Source organism: Oryctolagus cuniculus, chromosome 11, assembly GCF_964237555.1.
Source record: "Oryctolagus cuniculus chromosome 11, mOryCun1.1, whole genome shotgun sequence".
Taxonomy (NCBI): Eukaryota; Metazoa; Chordata; class Mammalia; order Lagomorpha; family Leporidae; genus Oryctolagus; species Oryctolagus cuniculus.
In genome coordinates this window covers 22,598,733-22,613,093 of record NC_091442.1, presented here as the reverse complement: position 1 = coordinate 22,613,093, position 14,361 = coordinate 22,598,733, and the positions used below count along the sequence as shown (strand labels likewise).

General features: G+C 61.3%; 1 protein-coding gene across 1 annotated transcript in view; it reads right to left on the bottom strand.

The window, feature by feature from the left end:
- The window catches only part of LOC100355189 (fer-1-like protein 4), a gene marked incomplete in the record, with an annotated part of 29,165 nt that overhangs the window by 9,927 nt on the left and 4,877 nt on the right, over window positions 1-14,361 (bottom strand). The window contains 23 exon segments of the mRNA XM_070051895.1: window positions 137-256; window positions 343-401; window positions 521-719; window positions 2,833-2,994; window positions 3,088-3,204; window positions 3,606-3,779; window positions 3,886-4,020; window positions 4,370-4,494; window positions 4,590-4,743; window positions 5,325-5,477; window positions 8,142-8,258; window positions 8,333-8,420; window positions 10,552-10,652; window positions 11,056-11,176; window positions 11,266-11,452; window positions 11,594-11,702; window positions 11,985-12,352; window positions 12,912-13,098; window positions 13,183-13,366; window positions 13,496-13,655; window positions 13,888-13,972; window positions 14,060-14,122; window positions 14,226-14,357. Coding sequence (XP_069907996.1) covers window positions 137-256; window positions 343-401; window positions 521-719; window positions 2,833-2,994; window positions 3,088-3,204; window positions 3,606-3,779; window positions 3,886-4,020; window positions 4,370-4,494; window positions 4,590-4,743; window positions 5,325-5,477; window positions 8,142-8,258; window positions 8,333-8,420; window positions 10,552-10,652; window positions 11,056-11,176; window positions 11,266-11,452; window positions 11,594-11,702; window positions 11,985-12,352; window positions 12,912-13,098; window positions 13,183-13,366; window positions 13,496-13,655; window positions 13,888-13,972; window positions 14,060-14,122; window positions 14,226-14,357 — 3,300 coding nt within the window.

The window sequence follows — 14,361 nt, the reverse complement described above, 5'->3', positions numbered from 1 at the left end:
TGTCGGACACCAGGGCTCTGGATAACAGAGCAGACAGTTCTGAAGCCGAGAAGAGAGGACAGCATGGAACAGCTCGGGGACAGCGCGGGGCTTCGGCTCCCGGAGGTCATCTCCCAGCCCTTCAGCCTCCGCCCACCTGTCCCCGGAGCTCCTGCAGCGACGCGTAGTACTTGGACCACCAGTCAAGCTCCTCGGGGTCAGGGACGTCTTCCTCCAGCTCAGGGCCTTGGCTCAGGAGGCCTCCCAGCGGGAGCTTCTTCAGGGCAACAAGGGAGAAGACTCAGGGCTCCGGAGCCGGCACCACCCCGAGCCCCGGCCGCCCCTTCCCCCGACACCCGTCACCTTCAGGAGCCGCCCGGACAGCCCTGCTTCAGCCAGCGGGGGATCTGGAGACTTGGATTCTGGGAAGGGCGAAAGGACAGCAGGTCGGGCAAGCAGAAGGCAGACTCGCGACCCTGGCGCCTCTCTGCCGGAAGCAGAGGGCTTCTATCTGGTGGTCCCTAGGGAGGAGGCCCCTAACCTTGAGGTCCTTTGGGCACCGGGTCCCCCGGGTCCTCCTCTTCTCCTTCCTCCTCAGGGGCATCTTCGGGACCCTGGAGTGTGAACCTCAGCATGTGGGGGACAATGTGGGAGCCCACCAGGACCGTGCGGCCAAAGGCCCGGCGCTCGATCACCAGGATGCTGAGTGGGGGCTGCAGGTAAGGCTGCTCTGGCAAGTCCTGGGGCGGGGAGAGAGGAGGAGGAGGGGTGAGCAGCTGCAGGACTGGCGGGAGGAGGTGCATCCAGGCCTGCGTGCCAGGCCAGGCCAGTCACCGGCTTCCGACCCTGTGTTCCAGCTAAATGGAGGACACCATGTCAGACTCAAAAGACTGCTGCATCCAATGACGGAGCAGACAGAACAGCACTGTGGAGCCTAGCAAGCGCTATCAGAATGGAGTGGGCGTGGTTATCCTTATGCAAAGAACCAATGTTCAACTTGCAAATATAAAATTAGACCCATAAAAATATGTATGGTCTTTAACACAGCAATTCTGTCTTTATCAATAGCTCCCAGCAGGAGGAAAAGCAATGACAATACTATTGTATTGCTGGGTTTATTTTTTCAAAGACTTGTTTTATCTATTTTATTTGAAAGGCAAAGTTACAGAAAGAGGGAGGGACAGAGAGAGAGAAAAGATCTTCCATCTGCAGGACTAGGCCAGGGTGAAGCCAGGAGCCAGGAGCTTCTTCCAGGTCTCCCATGTGAGTGCAGGGGCCCAAGCACTTGGGCCATCTTCTACTGCTTTCCCAGGCACATTAGCAGGGAACTGGATCAGAAGTGGAATAGCCAGGACTTGAACTGGCGCCCATATGGGATGCCAGCATCCCAGTCAGCGCCTTAACCTGCTAATCACAATGCCAACCTGTTTATGTTTTTTCTGTATGTGACACATAGGAGGTACTGGCCAGCGGTCCCAGCCACTGCGGCCTTTTGGGGAGAGAACCAGAGAATGGAAGATCTCTCTCTCTTTCCCATCTCTCCCTCTGTCACTCTGCCTTTCAAGTAAATAAACAAACACCTAAAAACTAAAGGCACTGTCCATGAGGAACAGGTGCCCCACTAGACGTCTACCAAATTTGCTGGCACCCTGATCTGAATCCCAGGCGCCCGGACTGCGAGCGTCAATTCCTGTTCCTTACCACTTCCCAGGCTGCGGACACACCAAGCCACAGCCCCGGGAGCTCACGGAGCTTCCTGCTCCCGGTGCCCTCACTCACAGCACAGCCAGCATTCAAACTGAGACGCGCTGCACATGGGACGGAGGCGGGAACAGCCCCAGGGTTCTGTGTCGTCCCCCTGAGGTCTGGAGCCGCCATGCCTTGCCTCGGCCACCCCTCCGCGTGGCTCTGCACTTCACCAAGGTCCTCCTCGTCCCTGGCTCCTCGCAGCACCCATCCTCTGAGGACCCTGGGCCCTGTCCTTCCAGCCCCCTTTTTGTTTTGTTCCTTTTGTCACCCCCATTACACATATAGAAACTGAAGCTTGAGTAAGGCAAGCAGCCTTGCCAGACTTTGACTCCAACACCAAATAGAGTAATTGGAAATTACACAAAGAATGTGTTATTCGGGGCCGGCGCTGTGGCCTAGCGGGTAAGGCCACTGCCTGCAGTGCCCGCATCCCATATGGGCGCCAGTTTGAGTTCTAGCTGCTCTACTTCCGATCCAGCTCTCTGCTATGGCCTGGGAAAGCAGCGGAAGATGGCCCAAGTCCTTGGGCCCCTATACCCATGTGGGAAACCCAGAAGAAGCTCCTGGCTCCTGGCTCCAGACCAGCACAGCTCCAGCCATTGTGACCAACTGGGGAGTGAACCAGCAGATGGAGGACCTCTCTGTCTCTACCTCTGCCTCTCTGTAACTCTGCCTTTCAAACAAATAAATAAATCTTAAAAAAAAAAAAAAAAAAAAAAAAAAGAATGTGTTGTTCTTCTCAGACCCTGGCATCTCAGAGACTGGGCAGATCCCTTGCTACTCACCCTTCACTTGCAAACCATCTGCATTCAACAGAGCTGAGAGGGCACCCTCAGAGTGTGGAGTAATTCAAGGACCCGCGAACTACAGCCCGTGGGCCTTGCCTGGCCCCCCGCCAGCTTTTGTAAGTGAAGTTTTACTGGGACACAGCCGTACGCCCACACACACCGTCTGTGGCTATGGTGGCATCTGAGACCACAGAGCCCACAAAGCCTAAACTCACGCTGTGACCCTGAACAATCCAAGAGGCCAGCAGGACCGTCCTGGTGCTCCACCCGCTCCACCCCTCTGCCCAGCACTCCCCGCCCCAGCCCAGGCCCTCACCACCGTCAGATGCTTGACGAGCTCGGTGAAGTTGGGGCTCTCGCGGTAGCTGGCCAGGACCTCGGACTCCACCCGTCGCCCAGCCACCTCCAGCACAACCTGGGGCTGCTCCACCTCGAACAGATGCACGCGCCCGAGGCCCCGCAGGCCCCAGAACAGCACCTGCAGTCAGGAAGCGGGGCTCTCAGGGGCCTGCATCTGACCGCCGGGCGCCCAGCGGCGGGGAGCGAGGGGGCCCTGAGGGCCTGCTGCTACCTCGACACGGAACTCCCTGAGCACGGGACGCACGCTGGGTGGCAGGGCCAGGCGTCCGGAGACGGGCTCCACCAAGGGCGTCAGGTCCTGGGGCTCCACGTCACTGGGCACTGAGGGCTGCGGTGGGGACGGGTTCAGAGGTCAAAGAGCAATCAGACCAAAGGAGGCGAGGGATGTGGAGCTGCCTGTGAGGCGTCGGCCAGGCGGGGTTGGGTGGGGGTAGGGGGTGGGAGGATGGGGTGGTGTCAGGGAGCAGCCGTGAGCTGGATGGGAGGGCAGGTATCTGAGGCATCGGGAACGGGTGGCTCCGGGTTGAGCCCACAGCCTGGGTGCCCTGGGTGGGAGGCCTGGCAAGGTGAGCCTAGAGTACAGGCACTGGGCATGTCCCAAGAGGTGACCCCAGGACAGGCCTGCAACCCGTGTTCTCAGGGGTGGGGCCCTGCAGGGACGTCCCCGAGGCACGCCCACGCTGTCTTCCCAGGGCTGCGCAGCTGCCCCGGGGTGGGGGGGTGTCTGACCTCAAGTCGGCGGCTGTAGTCCAGTTCAATGAGTTCGAAGGTGGCGATGAGCTCTCCGGCCGCCCGGGGCCCCTTCCTCAGGGGAAAGAACTGCAGCTCGGGCCGCTGGTACGGGTCCTCCACCAGCTTTACCCTGGGCGCAGCCAGCGCCCTGCCCAGGAACACAGCAGGGCCCTGTGGGGAGCAGGGTGGTGGAGACGAAACAGGAAGAGGCTCAGGAGCCAGCGGAGGCGGAGGGACCCCAGGCCAGGGAGCCAGGTGGGGCCCAGGCCACACTCACAAACTTATTGTGGTCAAAGACATTGATGACCACCAAGGGAGGCTCCTCCTGCAGGTGCTCCCTCCGCCCATCCACGATCAGCTGATCAAATACCAAGAGTTCATCCCACAGCGGGCTCAGCGTCTGCTCCAGGACCTGGGGGCAGGGGGCGCGCAGGGCAGGGGCAGTTGTCAGAGGGCTCCAGGCACAGGCCAGGTGAGCTCTCCTGCAGTACCGTGATACTTGACCTAGAGGTTGGCCCTAGGGAACTGGATGAAGGCAAAAGCAAATCCAGGGTGGTATTGGGCCCGGCCCTCCCGGGGCCACTGGAATCTGCCGCCCTCAGAGCCCTGGCCCACAGTGAACCCCGGAAAGCAACCCTCTGGCTCTACCACTGCACCCCAAGTCAGACCAGTTCACTCCACATCCTGTCCTGAAAATGCAGAATGGGACTTGTGGGGAAGCTCAGGCCCACACCGCCCTGATCCCACCCGGGGGGCCTCACCCGCGTGGTCTGGCACTGGGTAGAGATGAGCACTCGAGCAAAGGGGTCCGAGAGCCCACTGTCGTCTGCGGCCAGCACACCTCGGGCCTGGTACATGTGAGCCCGGAGCTGGAAGTAGCTGAAGTCTGGGGTGAGGGGGAAGGAAGCAGGGGTCTGCTCAGGGGTGCACCCGGCTCCGGAGCCCCGCACCTCGGGGAAGCGGCCCACGCCCCACACTCACCGTCCCGGTGCAGGCTGCGGGGCAGCCCAGCCGCAGGCTCGGGCAGCAGGTCTGGAGGCAGCTCGGAGGTGCAGGCCTTGGCTTGCTTGCCCAGCCCCAGCCACAGGAAGAGCTCCAGCTTGGCACAGACCTCGCCAGGGGCTGCTCCAGGGGCCTGCGGTGGGCAGGAGGCCTGTCAGGGCCCTGGGTACCGACACTGGACCCAACAGTCCTGCTGCCCCCAGGCATAGCCACCTCTGCTGCTGATCCATCCCCAAGCTCCCTGATCCAAACAACACTCCCCGCGCCCCCACCATTGCACCCCCTCCAAGGCCATTCCCTACACCTCCTACACTAACACCAGCACTTTCTGTACCCACAACCCCACACCCCAGAACCATACTCTGAGCTCTGCATGCCTTTGTCCCTCCATCCCCGACACACTGTTTGCAGGGGTGCCTCACTGAGATCTTGTGTGCAATCTGCAAGCCCTCACACTCGTAAGGGGCTAACTACTCCTTTTGTTGCCATCCTGCCCGTGTCCCAGCCCGGGTTGCCAGGGGGCCAGGGCAGGCCCAGGGGTAACAACACTTGCTGCTCATCTCTGTTCAAAGCTGACCTGGGCAAAGACACAGTCTCCTGGCTGTGTGGAATTGAAAAGAGTTTGGGGCAGGTCTCGACCCCTGCAGCCCCGGGCTGTCCTGGGAGCCCGCCCCCCACCCCCGCCCACTCCTCCCCAGCACCCCCGCTCCTCACTGTGAGCAGCAGGCTCTGGATCTTCCCACAGTCCCGGCCCCGCTCCTCCTCCACCACAGAGAACAGCACATCCTGGGCAGGGATCCGGGCCCAGGCCACGCGGCGCCGCCCACTGAGCATCCAGACCAGCACGTCGGGCAGAGGCGGCTGGGGCTGTGGGCAGAGAACAGGTCACCCAGCTGAGACCCCTGCTCCCGCAGTCGGGACTGGGTGAGGGGCCAGTGAGCTCCCCACCTACCTCGTGGACCTCTGTCTGGATGCCCCACCCACCCCTCACTCAAAGTCCAAACTTCGTTTTACAACAGTGGTAAAATACACATAAGGTAAGGTCAGCTGTCTTAACCATCCCTTCGGGGCGCGGTACGGCGGCATTAAGCTCATCCATGGCACGGTGCAGCCATCACCACCACCGTCTCTGCCCCCAAAGCTTTCCATCGTCCCCAGCTGAAACCCCGTGCCTGTTAGACACTAAGTCCCCACACTTAGTGTCCCCACTGGATCCTCCCAGCCCAGCCCTGACAGCCAGCATCCTACGTCCTGTCTCCATGAACCTGGCCACACTCCAGGGACCACACGACACCTGTTCATGTGTGACCGGCTTCCATCATGCCGCATGACATCCTCAGCACCCACCGCCCGCGGTGCAGCCAGCCCGACTTCCTTACTTCGCCCTCCGTGCAGCTTGGTCCTCCCTTCGCTAAGCAGGTACCCATCCACCCCCAGCCTCTGTCGCATCTTTCTTAGTAATTCCATCCCTTTAAGATGCTGAGTTTGTCTCCCTTACTAGGACATAGGGCAAGGGCAAGGAACACGGCAGGGCCTGGAGCTTCAGGGCCTGATACAGCACGTGTCACATCACAGGGCTTCAAATATCATTGAGCAAGCAACGAATGCAGCAGGCAGGGATCTCTCCCTCCAAACGCAGCCCCGCCCCTCTCCTGTTCAAACCATCCCGGTATCCCGTGTCCCGATTCCCAGCTTTATCTCAGGCATTCGGGGAGTGAACCAAAGGGTGGGAGCTCTCTCAATATACATCTCTCTGCCTCTCAATTAACTAATTGTAAAAAATTATTTTTAAAATATTATTTTATTTGGGGGCTGGCATTGCGGCATAGCAGGTTAAGCCTCCACCTGCAGGGTTGGCATCTATATAATATGGATGCTAGTTTGAGTCCCGGCTTCTCCACTTTCCATCAACTCCCTGCTAATGCACCTGGGAGAGTAGCAGAAGATGGCCCAGGTGCTTGGGTCCCTGCACTCACGTGAGAGACCTGGAAAAGCTCCTGGCTCAGCCCTGGCCATTGCAGCCATCTGGGAGTGAACAAACAGATCAAAGATCGATTCACTCTCTCTCCCTCCCTCCCTCCCTCTCTGTATCTCGCCTTTCAAGCAAAATAAATAAGTCTTTTAAAAAAAGATTATTTTAGCCGGCGCCGTGGCTCAATAGGCTAATCCTCCACCTTGCGGCGCCGGCACACCGGGTTCTAGTCCCGGTTGGGGCGCCGGATTCTGTCCCGGTTGCCCCTCTTCCAGGCCAGCTCTCTGCTATGGCCAGGGAGTGCAGTGGAGGATGGCCCAGGTGCTTGGGCCCTGCACCCCATGGGAGACCAGGAAAAGCACCTGGCTCCTGGCTCCTGCCATCGGATCAGCGCGGTGCGCCGGCTGCAGCGGCGGCCATTGGAGGGTGATCCAACGGCAAAAGGAAGACCTTTCTCTCTGTCTCTCTCTCTCACTGTCCACTCTGCCTGTCAAAAAAAAAAAAAAAAAAAAAAAGATTATTTTATTTGAAAGTCAGAGTTGGGGGGGAGGGGGATCTTTCATCTGCTGGTTCACTCTCCAGATGGCTCCAAGAAGCAGGGATGGGCCAGGTTCAAGCCAGGAGCTCCACCCAGGTCTCCCGTGTGGTGGCAGAGGCACAAACGTGTGAGCCATCTTTCATTGCTTTTCTCAGGCCATTAGCAGGGAGCTGGGTCAGAAGTGGAGCAGCCAGGACACGAACTGGTGCCAGTATCGAATACCAGCAACACAGGTGGTGGCTTACCCCACTACGCCCGCCCAAGTTGTATAAAATTTTAAACAATAGCAAAAGCAATTTTGCAGTAAAATTGAATGTAACAAAGTCTGACCTCTCTCCATAATTCTATCTCCCAGCTGCCCTGGCCTCCCAATCCCAGGCTTGCATACGCTCTTATTCCTCACTTGCCAAACTCCAACTTATTCTTCAAGATCTAAGACCAAAATCCAGCTGCTCAGTTGGACCCTGCGCCATACTGGGCCCCCGCAACCTGGACACCGGTGCTGGGAGGGCGGCCTGCGCTCCAGCGTCACAGAGCTGGCTTTGAAGCCCAGCCCAGCTACCTACCCAGCTACACCGGAAGCACCGCTCACTCTCCCTCTCTAGGCCTCAGTTCCTGCTGCTGTCAAGATGGGTGACCTCTGCCTGAGGGGGCTGGAGGGCTCACGCACGGTAACACATGCAAACGCTTAGCAGAGGGTCTTCCAAAAAGGTGAACTGCTGTCCCTCTCCACACACGTCCTGCTCAGAGCCTCAGAGCAGGAAGGTCACGCCCAGGCGCGCTCTCAAACCCTCCTCCAAAGAGGTCCCAAACAGCCCCTGGTCCCTGCCAGGCACTACTCTCATCCTTGCCTCTAGTGGCTCCAAATGGCTCTTGGTCCTGTGCCCACAGCAACAGAGTCCAGCCCTGGCATCGCTGCCAAGCACAGCTGTTACTCTGCACCTGCCCGGATGCCTCTGGGGTCTCTGGATGCTGGCAAGAAAGGGATGCGGGGTAGGGGCACGGGGCAGTGAGGCATCACCTCCTGAGCCAGGAAGCGCAGTTTTTCCAGGAGCTTTTTGGCCAACATCATCTTCTTGTGCATGGTGCCCTGTCTCAGGCCCCGGAGAAGCCACAGTCCTTGCTTTGCCAACAGGTTCTGGAAGCATAGGCAACAAACATGAGAGCAGAGCCCCAGCTAGGCGCCCCGTGCATCCGGTCCCCGGCCCTTACCAGGCTGTGTGTCAGCAATTTCCCCCGGCAGCGGTCCAGGGCGTTGGGCCGCGTCATGGTCCGCCGCTCCGCGCCGCGGCTGAACTGTCTGCAGCAGCAGGGCATGCAAAGTGGCAGGGAGTGAGAGGAGAGAAGGTGGGCCCTGGGGGCACCCCCCTGCAGCCCCCCCACAGCCCTCAGGCTTGTCCTCATCCCAGGAGGGCCTCCTGGTCCATGTCTGGACCACTCCCCAGTGCATCACGGCTGGCCTCACTTTGGAGCCCCAGAGCTCACTGCTACTTCACTATCTATTGCCCTGGGTACTCCAAGTGTGGCCCAGGACCAACACTGGTGTCACCTGTTTGTTAGTTAAAATGCAGAATCTCAGCCTCCCCCCAGACTCTGCTGCAGAATCTTTGGGTTTATCCTGTAGGGGATTCCCATTGCATTAAAAAAAAAAAAAAAGATTTAGGTATACATGTATTAGGCTTTAAAGTGACAGAGAGGAAGAGACAGACAGACTTCCATCTGCTGGTTCACTCCCCAAAAAGGCCACAACAGCCATGTGCCAGGAACTCCATCTGGGTCTCCCACGCGGGTGCAGGGGCCCAAGGACTTGGGCATCTCCCACTGCTTTCCCAGGCCACAGCAGAGAGCTGGATGGGAAGCGGAACAGAGAAGGCCACCTCCAGCCTACCTCACTGCCTCTCCCGTCAGTGTCCATGCCGATGCCTCTTCCCCCAGCCTACCCTTAAATGCTGGGGCCCTCCAGGTCGTCAGGTTTCTCTCTACTCCTGAGAGGGCCTTATCTAGCCCAGCTTTGTAATGGCAGCTCCCAAATTTACACTCCCAACCTAGAATTCTCCCTGGCAATCACCGCACACAGCTGACTACCTACCAGACAGGTCCATTTATATATCTCATAGGCACGTCAATGTTAACATGTCCAAAAATGAGCTACACACACACACACACATGTGCGCACACACACATGCACACACACGCACGCGCCCCTGTTTCCATCAGACCTCCTGCTCCTCTCGTTTTCTCCACTGCTCACTAAACAGCTCCCCCATGTAGCTATGCGGGCTGAAATCCCAGGAGCCATTCAGCGCATTCTTTGCTCATTGTCCTCGTCCCTTGTGCCCATCTCCAAATTTCTCTTGAATCCGCTCGTGGCGCTGCCCCTCCGCTGCAGTTACCCTGAATTCCATTCACCATCTCCTGTCTCCTGGGCCAGCACAATGCCCGCTTGAGCAATTCCCCGCTTGCTCTCCGACACCCTCTCCCAGCCCTTGATCCGTGTTGAGGCTAAGTCAGAGCACGGCTCTTCCCAGAACCTTCCGTGGCTCCCCATCTCACGCAGGGCTGCAGCGAGGCTTCCTCTGTCCGCCTCCAGCCGCCTCCTCTGCTCACTCTGCCACAGTCGCACTGGCTTGCTGGCTCTTCCTCAAGCCTGCCGCTCCTGCTCCCTGACAGAGCCGGCTTGCTCCGGTCACCTTCACGGCGGCAACCCGCCTCCATCCTCTAAAACTGCAGCGCCTCTAATGCTCCCTGGCTTTGTTTTCCCCTTGACACTTGCCCTCCCCCTACTCATTAGACATGCTTCTCTTCATTTACATGTCTGTCAGCTGTGTGTCTCTTCACCCCCGCCTCCCCCTCCCTGCAATGGAAGCTTCAGGGGTCTCCGTAGACAGAAATTTCTGTAGACAGAATTCCTGTGCTTAAAACAGTGTCGGCACATGGAGTGATCGAATAAAGAGAAACAGCTGTCCCCAGAACAGCAATCAAGTGAGAGACTTAAGTATCTACAGCAGGTTATGGGATTCAGGGCAGTGAAGGTCAAAGATCGAAGTGACCAGAACACGTTTATGTGGTTGCAGCAGTGACCCAGTCAGTGGGGATCAGTGGATGATGCTGGAGAGAGCGAATTCCTGCAGCAGGAGAGGGAGGTGCAATCAAGATCCCAGCTGTGGCTGTTGGGGCGGGGACTACCCCCACTAGGACAGGCAAGAAGGGAGCAGACGGATACAGAAGCCGGCAGGTGCAGAGTGGATGGAGGAAGGTGAGGCAGCTGTGTTCCCCACAAAGCGGGAGAGGCCACTAGTGGGAACAAGTGTGGAGGGGCTGGGGGCTGAGGAGAAGGTTATCAGCCTCTAGGAGCCTGGAAAAGGGAGCCTCTTCCATCCGCACTGTCGGCCCCAGGGATAGGCAGCAGCCAGGGCTGGCTCCCCACTCACCTGCTCCCGGCCACCAGCTCCTCCAGCGCCTGCTTGAGCCTCGCGCAGGCGCCAGGTCCCGGTCTGCGCTGCATCTTCTCAACCTCCTGCAGCCCCAGGTCCTGCCCACCCCGGGCAGAGGGTCAGGGAGCCTGGAAGGTGTCCGACTCCCAGCCCCTCACGCCCTCACCCCGTCCACTGGTGACCACACCTCTTGGCCAGCCCTTCTTTGGCTCCAGGGGGGTTGGTGGTTTCATTTTTGTAGCCCCCACCTGGACCCAGCCCTGTGGGCCCCGCCCCCAATAGCTCTGCCCATCTTCACCCAGCCCCTTCCTGGGTGCAATTCTGAATCTCTGTCCTCAGTTCACCCAAAAGCTTCGCTCCTGTCTGCTGCCCTCTGGCCTGGCGCGCACAGGGAGCCGGTGCTCTGACCATCAGCCTCTTCCAGGGCTCCATTGAAGGCCACGGCCGCCCCAGCGTCCCTGTGGCCCAGGGCCTCCCTGTGCGCACCAGCCTTGCCCTCACCAGCCGCTCAGCCACTTTGCGCACGCAGTTGCTGCTGTGCAGGCGCCACGTGTAGTCCTCCCAGCGGCTCCACACGCGCACGCAGGGCTTGCAGTGCCGCAGGGGCAGGCAGAGGTACGGCCTGGGTTGGTGGAGACCGGAAGAGGCTTCGCAGGTGTCCTAGGTCCCTGGAGACACCCCCACTCCCTTCCAGTCGCCCGGTGGGCTCACCCACTGCCGTCCATGGGCTCAGGCCGCTGAGCGGGGGTCCCCAGCTCCTCTTCCTCCTTCTCCTCCTCATCCTGCCCAGCCCCCACTTCTGACTCCAGCAGAGGCTGGGTCTCTGCCATGGCATCCTCGGCCTCCTCTCCGGCCCCGGACCCTCGGCCCAAGCGCTCCTCCTGCCGGCCGGCGCGACCTGCCCCAGAGCGGCAAAGGTCCAGGTGAGGATCAGACCCCTTCCTGGGCCGCCTCTGCCTCAGTAGAAGTCAGAACAGCAGGGGCCCGGGTCTCATTGCCCTCGACCCTCGACCCTCTGGGGTTTCCGGACGCCACGTACCGATAGAGATCTCGAAGCTGATGGGTTGGGAGGCCACGGCAGGGTCAATCATGGTGGCCTCAAAGAGCACACCGAAAAGCAGGAAGTCTTGGTAGGGCGCCAGGGCGTTCTGGGGAAGGGAGGCAGGCTGCAGGGGGCCCCTAACCCGGCCTGCGCTGTGCCCGACCACAAAACCCACAGAAAAACTTGCACAAGGCCTGGAAGTGGCTGCGGGTGCCCTCCCTCCCTCTCTGTCCCTGACGCTCCCTGTAACAGGTGCACGTACACCCGCACCCGCCTGCAGCCACACTGTCCCACTTACTCAGGCCCCCAGACTTTCACCCTCGGCGGCCCATGCTGTTTGATGAGGAGGAGGGGACCCCACCCCCTTTGCTGTAGACCCAGCTCCCACCTCTGGCAGCGGCAGCAGCTCTTCCACCTCCACTTCCATGGCGCTGGGAATCTCAGGCCCATCAGCACTGGTGCCGGCGCCGGCGGCCCCCGACTGCGGAGCCCCTGTTGGGGCCTGGCCGCGCCTGGCTTTCTTCTTCTTCTTTCCGGTCAGTCGGGACAATCTAGACCCCTGTGGGGCCTTGGGGGCCTCAGGCTCAGCTCTGCCTTCGAACACCTCCATGGACACAGCCACCAGCAGGCGGCCGCGGTACCAAATGCCTTGGCCAAAGCCTTCGTTGAGACTTTGAAGACCATCCCGGAGCCCCGCACTGGGGAGCGAGCCGTATAGGGGCACCCAGGCCGGGCCGAAGGTGGGGTTAAACCCCGCTGCGGGGGCCAAGAACGGGGTTTTGGAGAGGAGCACGGGGCAGGGGCAGGTGGGTACCAGGTCAGCCCACGCGCCGCACCCTCATCTCCGCCCAGTCCGGTCCCTGGCGGGGCCGGGGAGGAGCTCGGCTGCTCTGGAACCGAAGGCGCCAGCGGAAGAGTCACGGACACACAGCTTGGACCACACCTCCTGGCACCCTCTCCAAAGGAGTGGCCGAAAGGGCCCCGGGGCGAAGCCAGAGCCCTGGAGGCGGAGCCACCGGCGCAGGAGCTAATAGCGACCGGGAAAGCCAAGGGGGTGGCCAGCCGCGTACCCCGCGGCTTGCAGTGCGTGGAGGAAGGGTGCGCTGAGCCGGTCACGGGATATGCGGCTAAGGTCGGGGTTCTGTCAGCGAGGGTGGGGTTCATGGTCTGGGGCCGGTAGGACAGGGCCATGTGTGTGCTATGGGGTGCATCACAGTCGCTACGTCGAGCTGGTACCCGCGGATGGGGTTCGCGCCGGGGGTGAGACCTCAGGGGCAACCGGGGCTGCGAAGGAGAGGCGGAGCGCGGCTCTCACCTGCGCGGCCTGCGTGGGAGATCTGCCTCAGGTCCAGCACGTGCGTGGCGAGGGCCACGTCGCCGAGCGGCGCGTCGTCCCGCAGCTGCAGGCGAAGGCCGCGCGTCAGCGGCGGGAAGAGCTCCACGAAGCTCAGCTGCTCGTTCCACTCGGGCGCTGCCGCCTCCTCGCGCACCGACGTCTCGCCCTGCAGGCGGCAGCGTGCACAGGTGGTCGGTGCGCGTGGGCTCAGGGCCCGAGACGCGACGGGGAGGGCGCGGGAGCCCCTTACCTGCTGTCCCAGGAAAGACACCCTCACGTAAGGGTCCAGGAGGACGCGCTGGTCCTGCAGGGCGCGGGCCAGGCTTCCCAGCAGCCCGGGGCGCAGCGCCGGAAGGCCCTCGGCGCGGAACACGCGCACGCGGAGCCGTGCCCACGGCCGCTCGGCCGGCACCCGGCGAGGCAGGAGCAGGTTCCTAGTGGAGCCGGGTGCTGAGGGCGGGGCCGCGGGAATCCGGGGCCCGCGCCCGCGCCCGCGCCGGCGACCCCTCCCCACCTCTTCCCTCCTCGGCCAGCCCCCGCCCTCGGCTCCCGGCATGGCTCACTTCTCGATGTCCGCGCTGTGCCCGGGGCCCGGGGCCGGCAGTGAAGGGGGCAGGTCCCCGCGCGCCCTCACGGACAGTGTGACCTTGACAAAGCCCTTGATCCCGGCGCGGGTGTCCCGAGGGTCGTGCAGCGGAGCCCATTTCTGGTAGAAATGGCCATCTAGGGGCAGCGGGGGTGGGGTGGGGGACGGCCCGAGTCAGGGGACCCTGGCTAGGCGAGCGTCGGGTGGCGGCCGGGTCCCCGTGCGATGGCCCCGCAGGAGGAGCGCCAGGGCCCAGGGGCCAGTCGGCTCAACAGCGAGCAAGCCGCGGTCCGGGCTGGCCACTGTGCGGAGGGCCGCCTGCGGGTCCTGGTCGGCACGGATAGGACTCTTAAGGGGAGCGCTCCGTACCTGGCTGGTCGAAGACGATGCCCAGGTCCATCCTGAAGGTGCCTATCCGGGTGGCCATGAAGGGCAGGGTCTGCGAGTGGAAAGCCTGGGGTGGGGGGCGGGGGAGGCGCTGTCAGCCCTGAGGCTTCCGCATGCCCTCGATGGGACAGAGGCCTCCCCGGTGCCTGCTCACCGTGATCTCCAGCAGCATGTCCTGGAGGCGAAGCCGGCTCTCGTGAAATTCGAACAGAAAGTACTGGGTTGAAGGAGAGAAGCGTAGAGATAAAGGTTTTTACCCCATCTCGCCCCCTCCGGGACCGTGCCCACCTGGGTCCCCCCATCCCCTCAGACCCGCCCACCTCGTTGTAGAAGGGGCAATTGGTCCCGCGCTGCGTGGCCGTGACTCGGCGCTGCTCCCCGACACGCACGGCCACGTAGGGGTTAATGTTGACCCCCACCAGCTTCTGAGCCTCCAGCACGGTGACCCCCACCTGA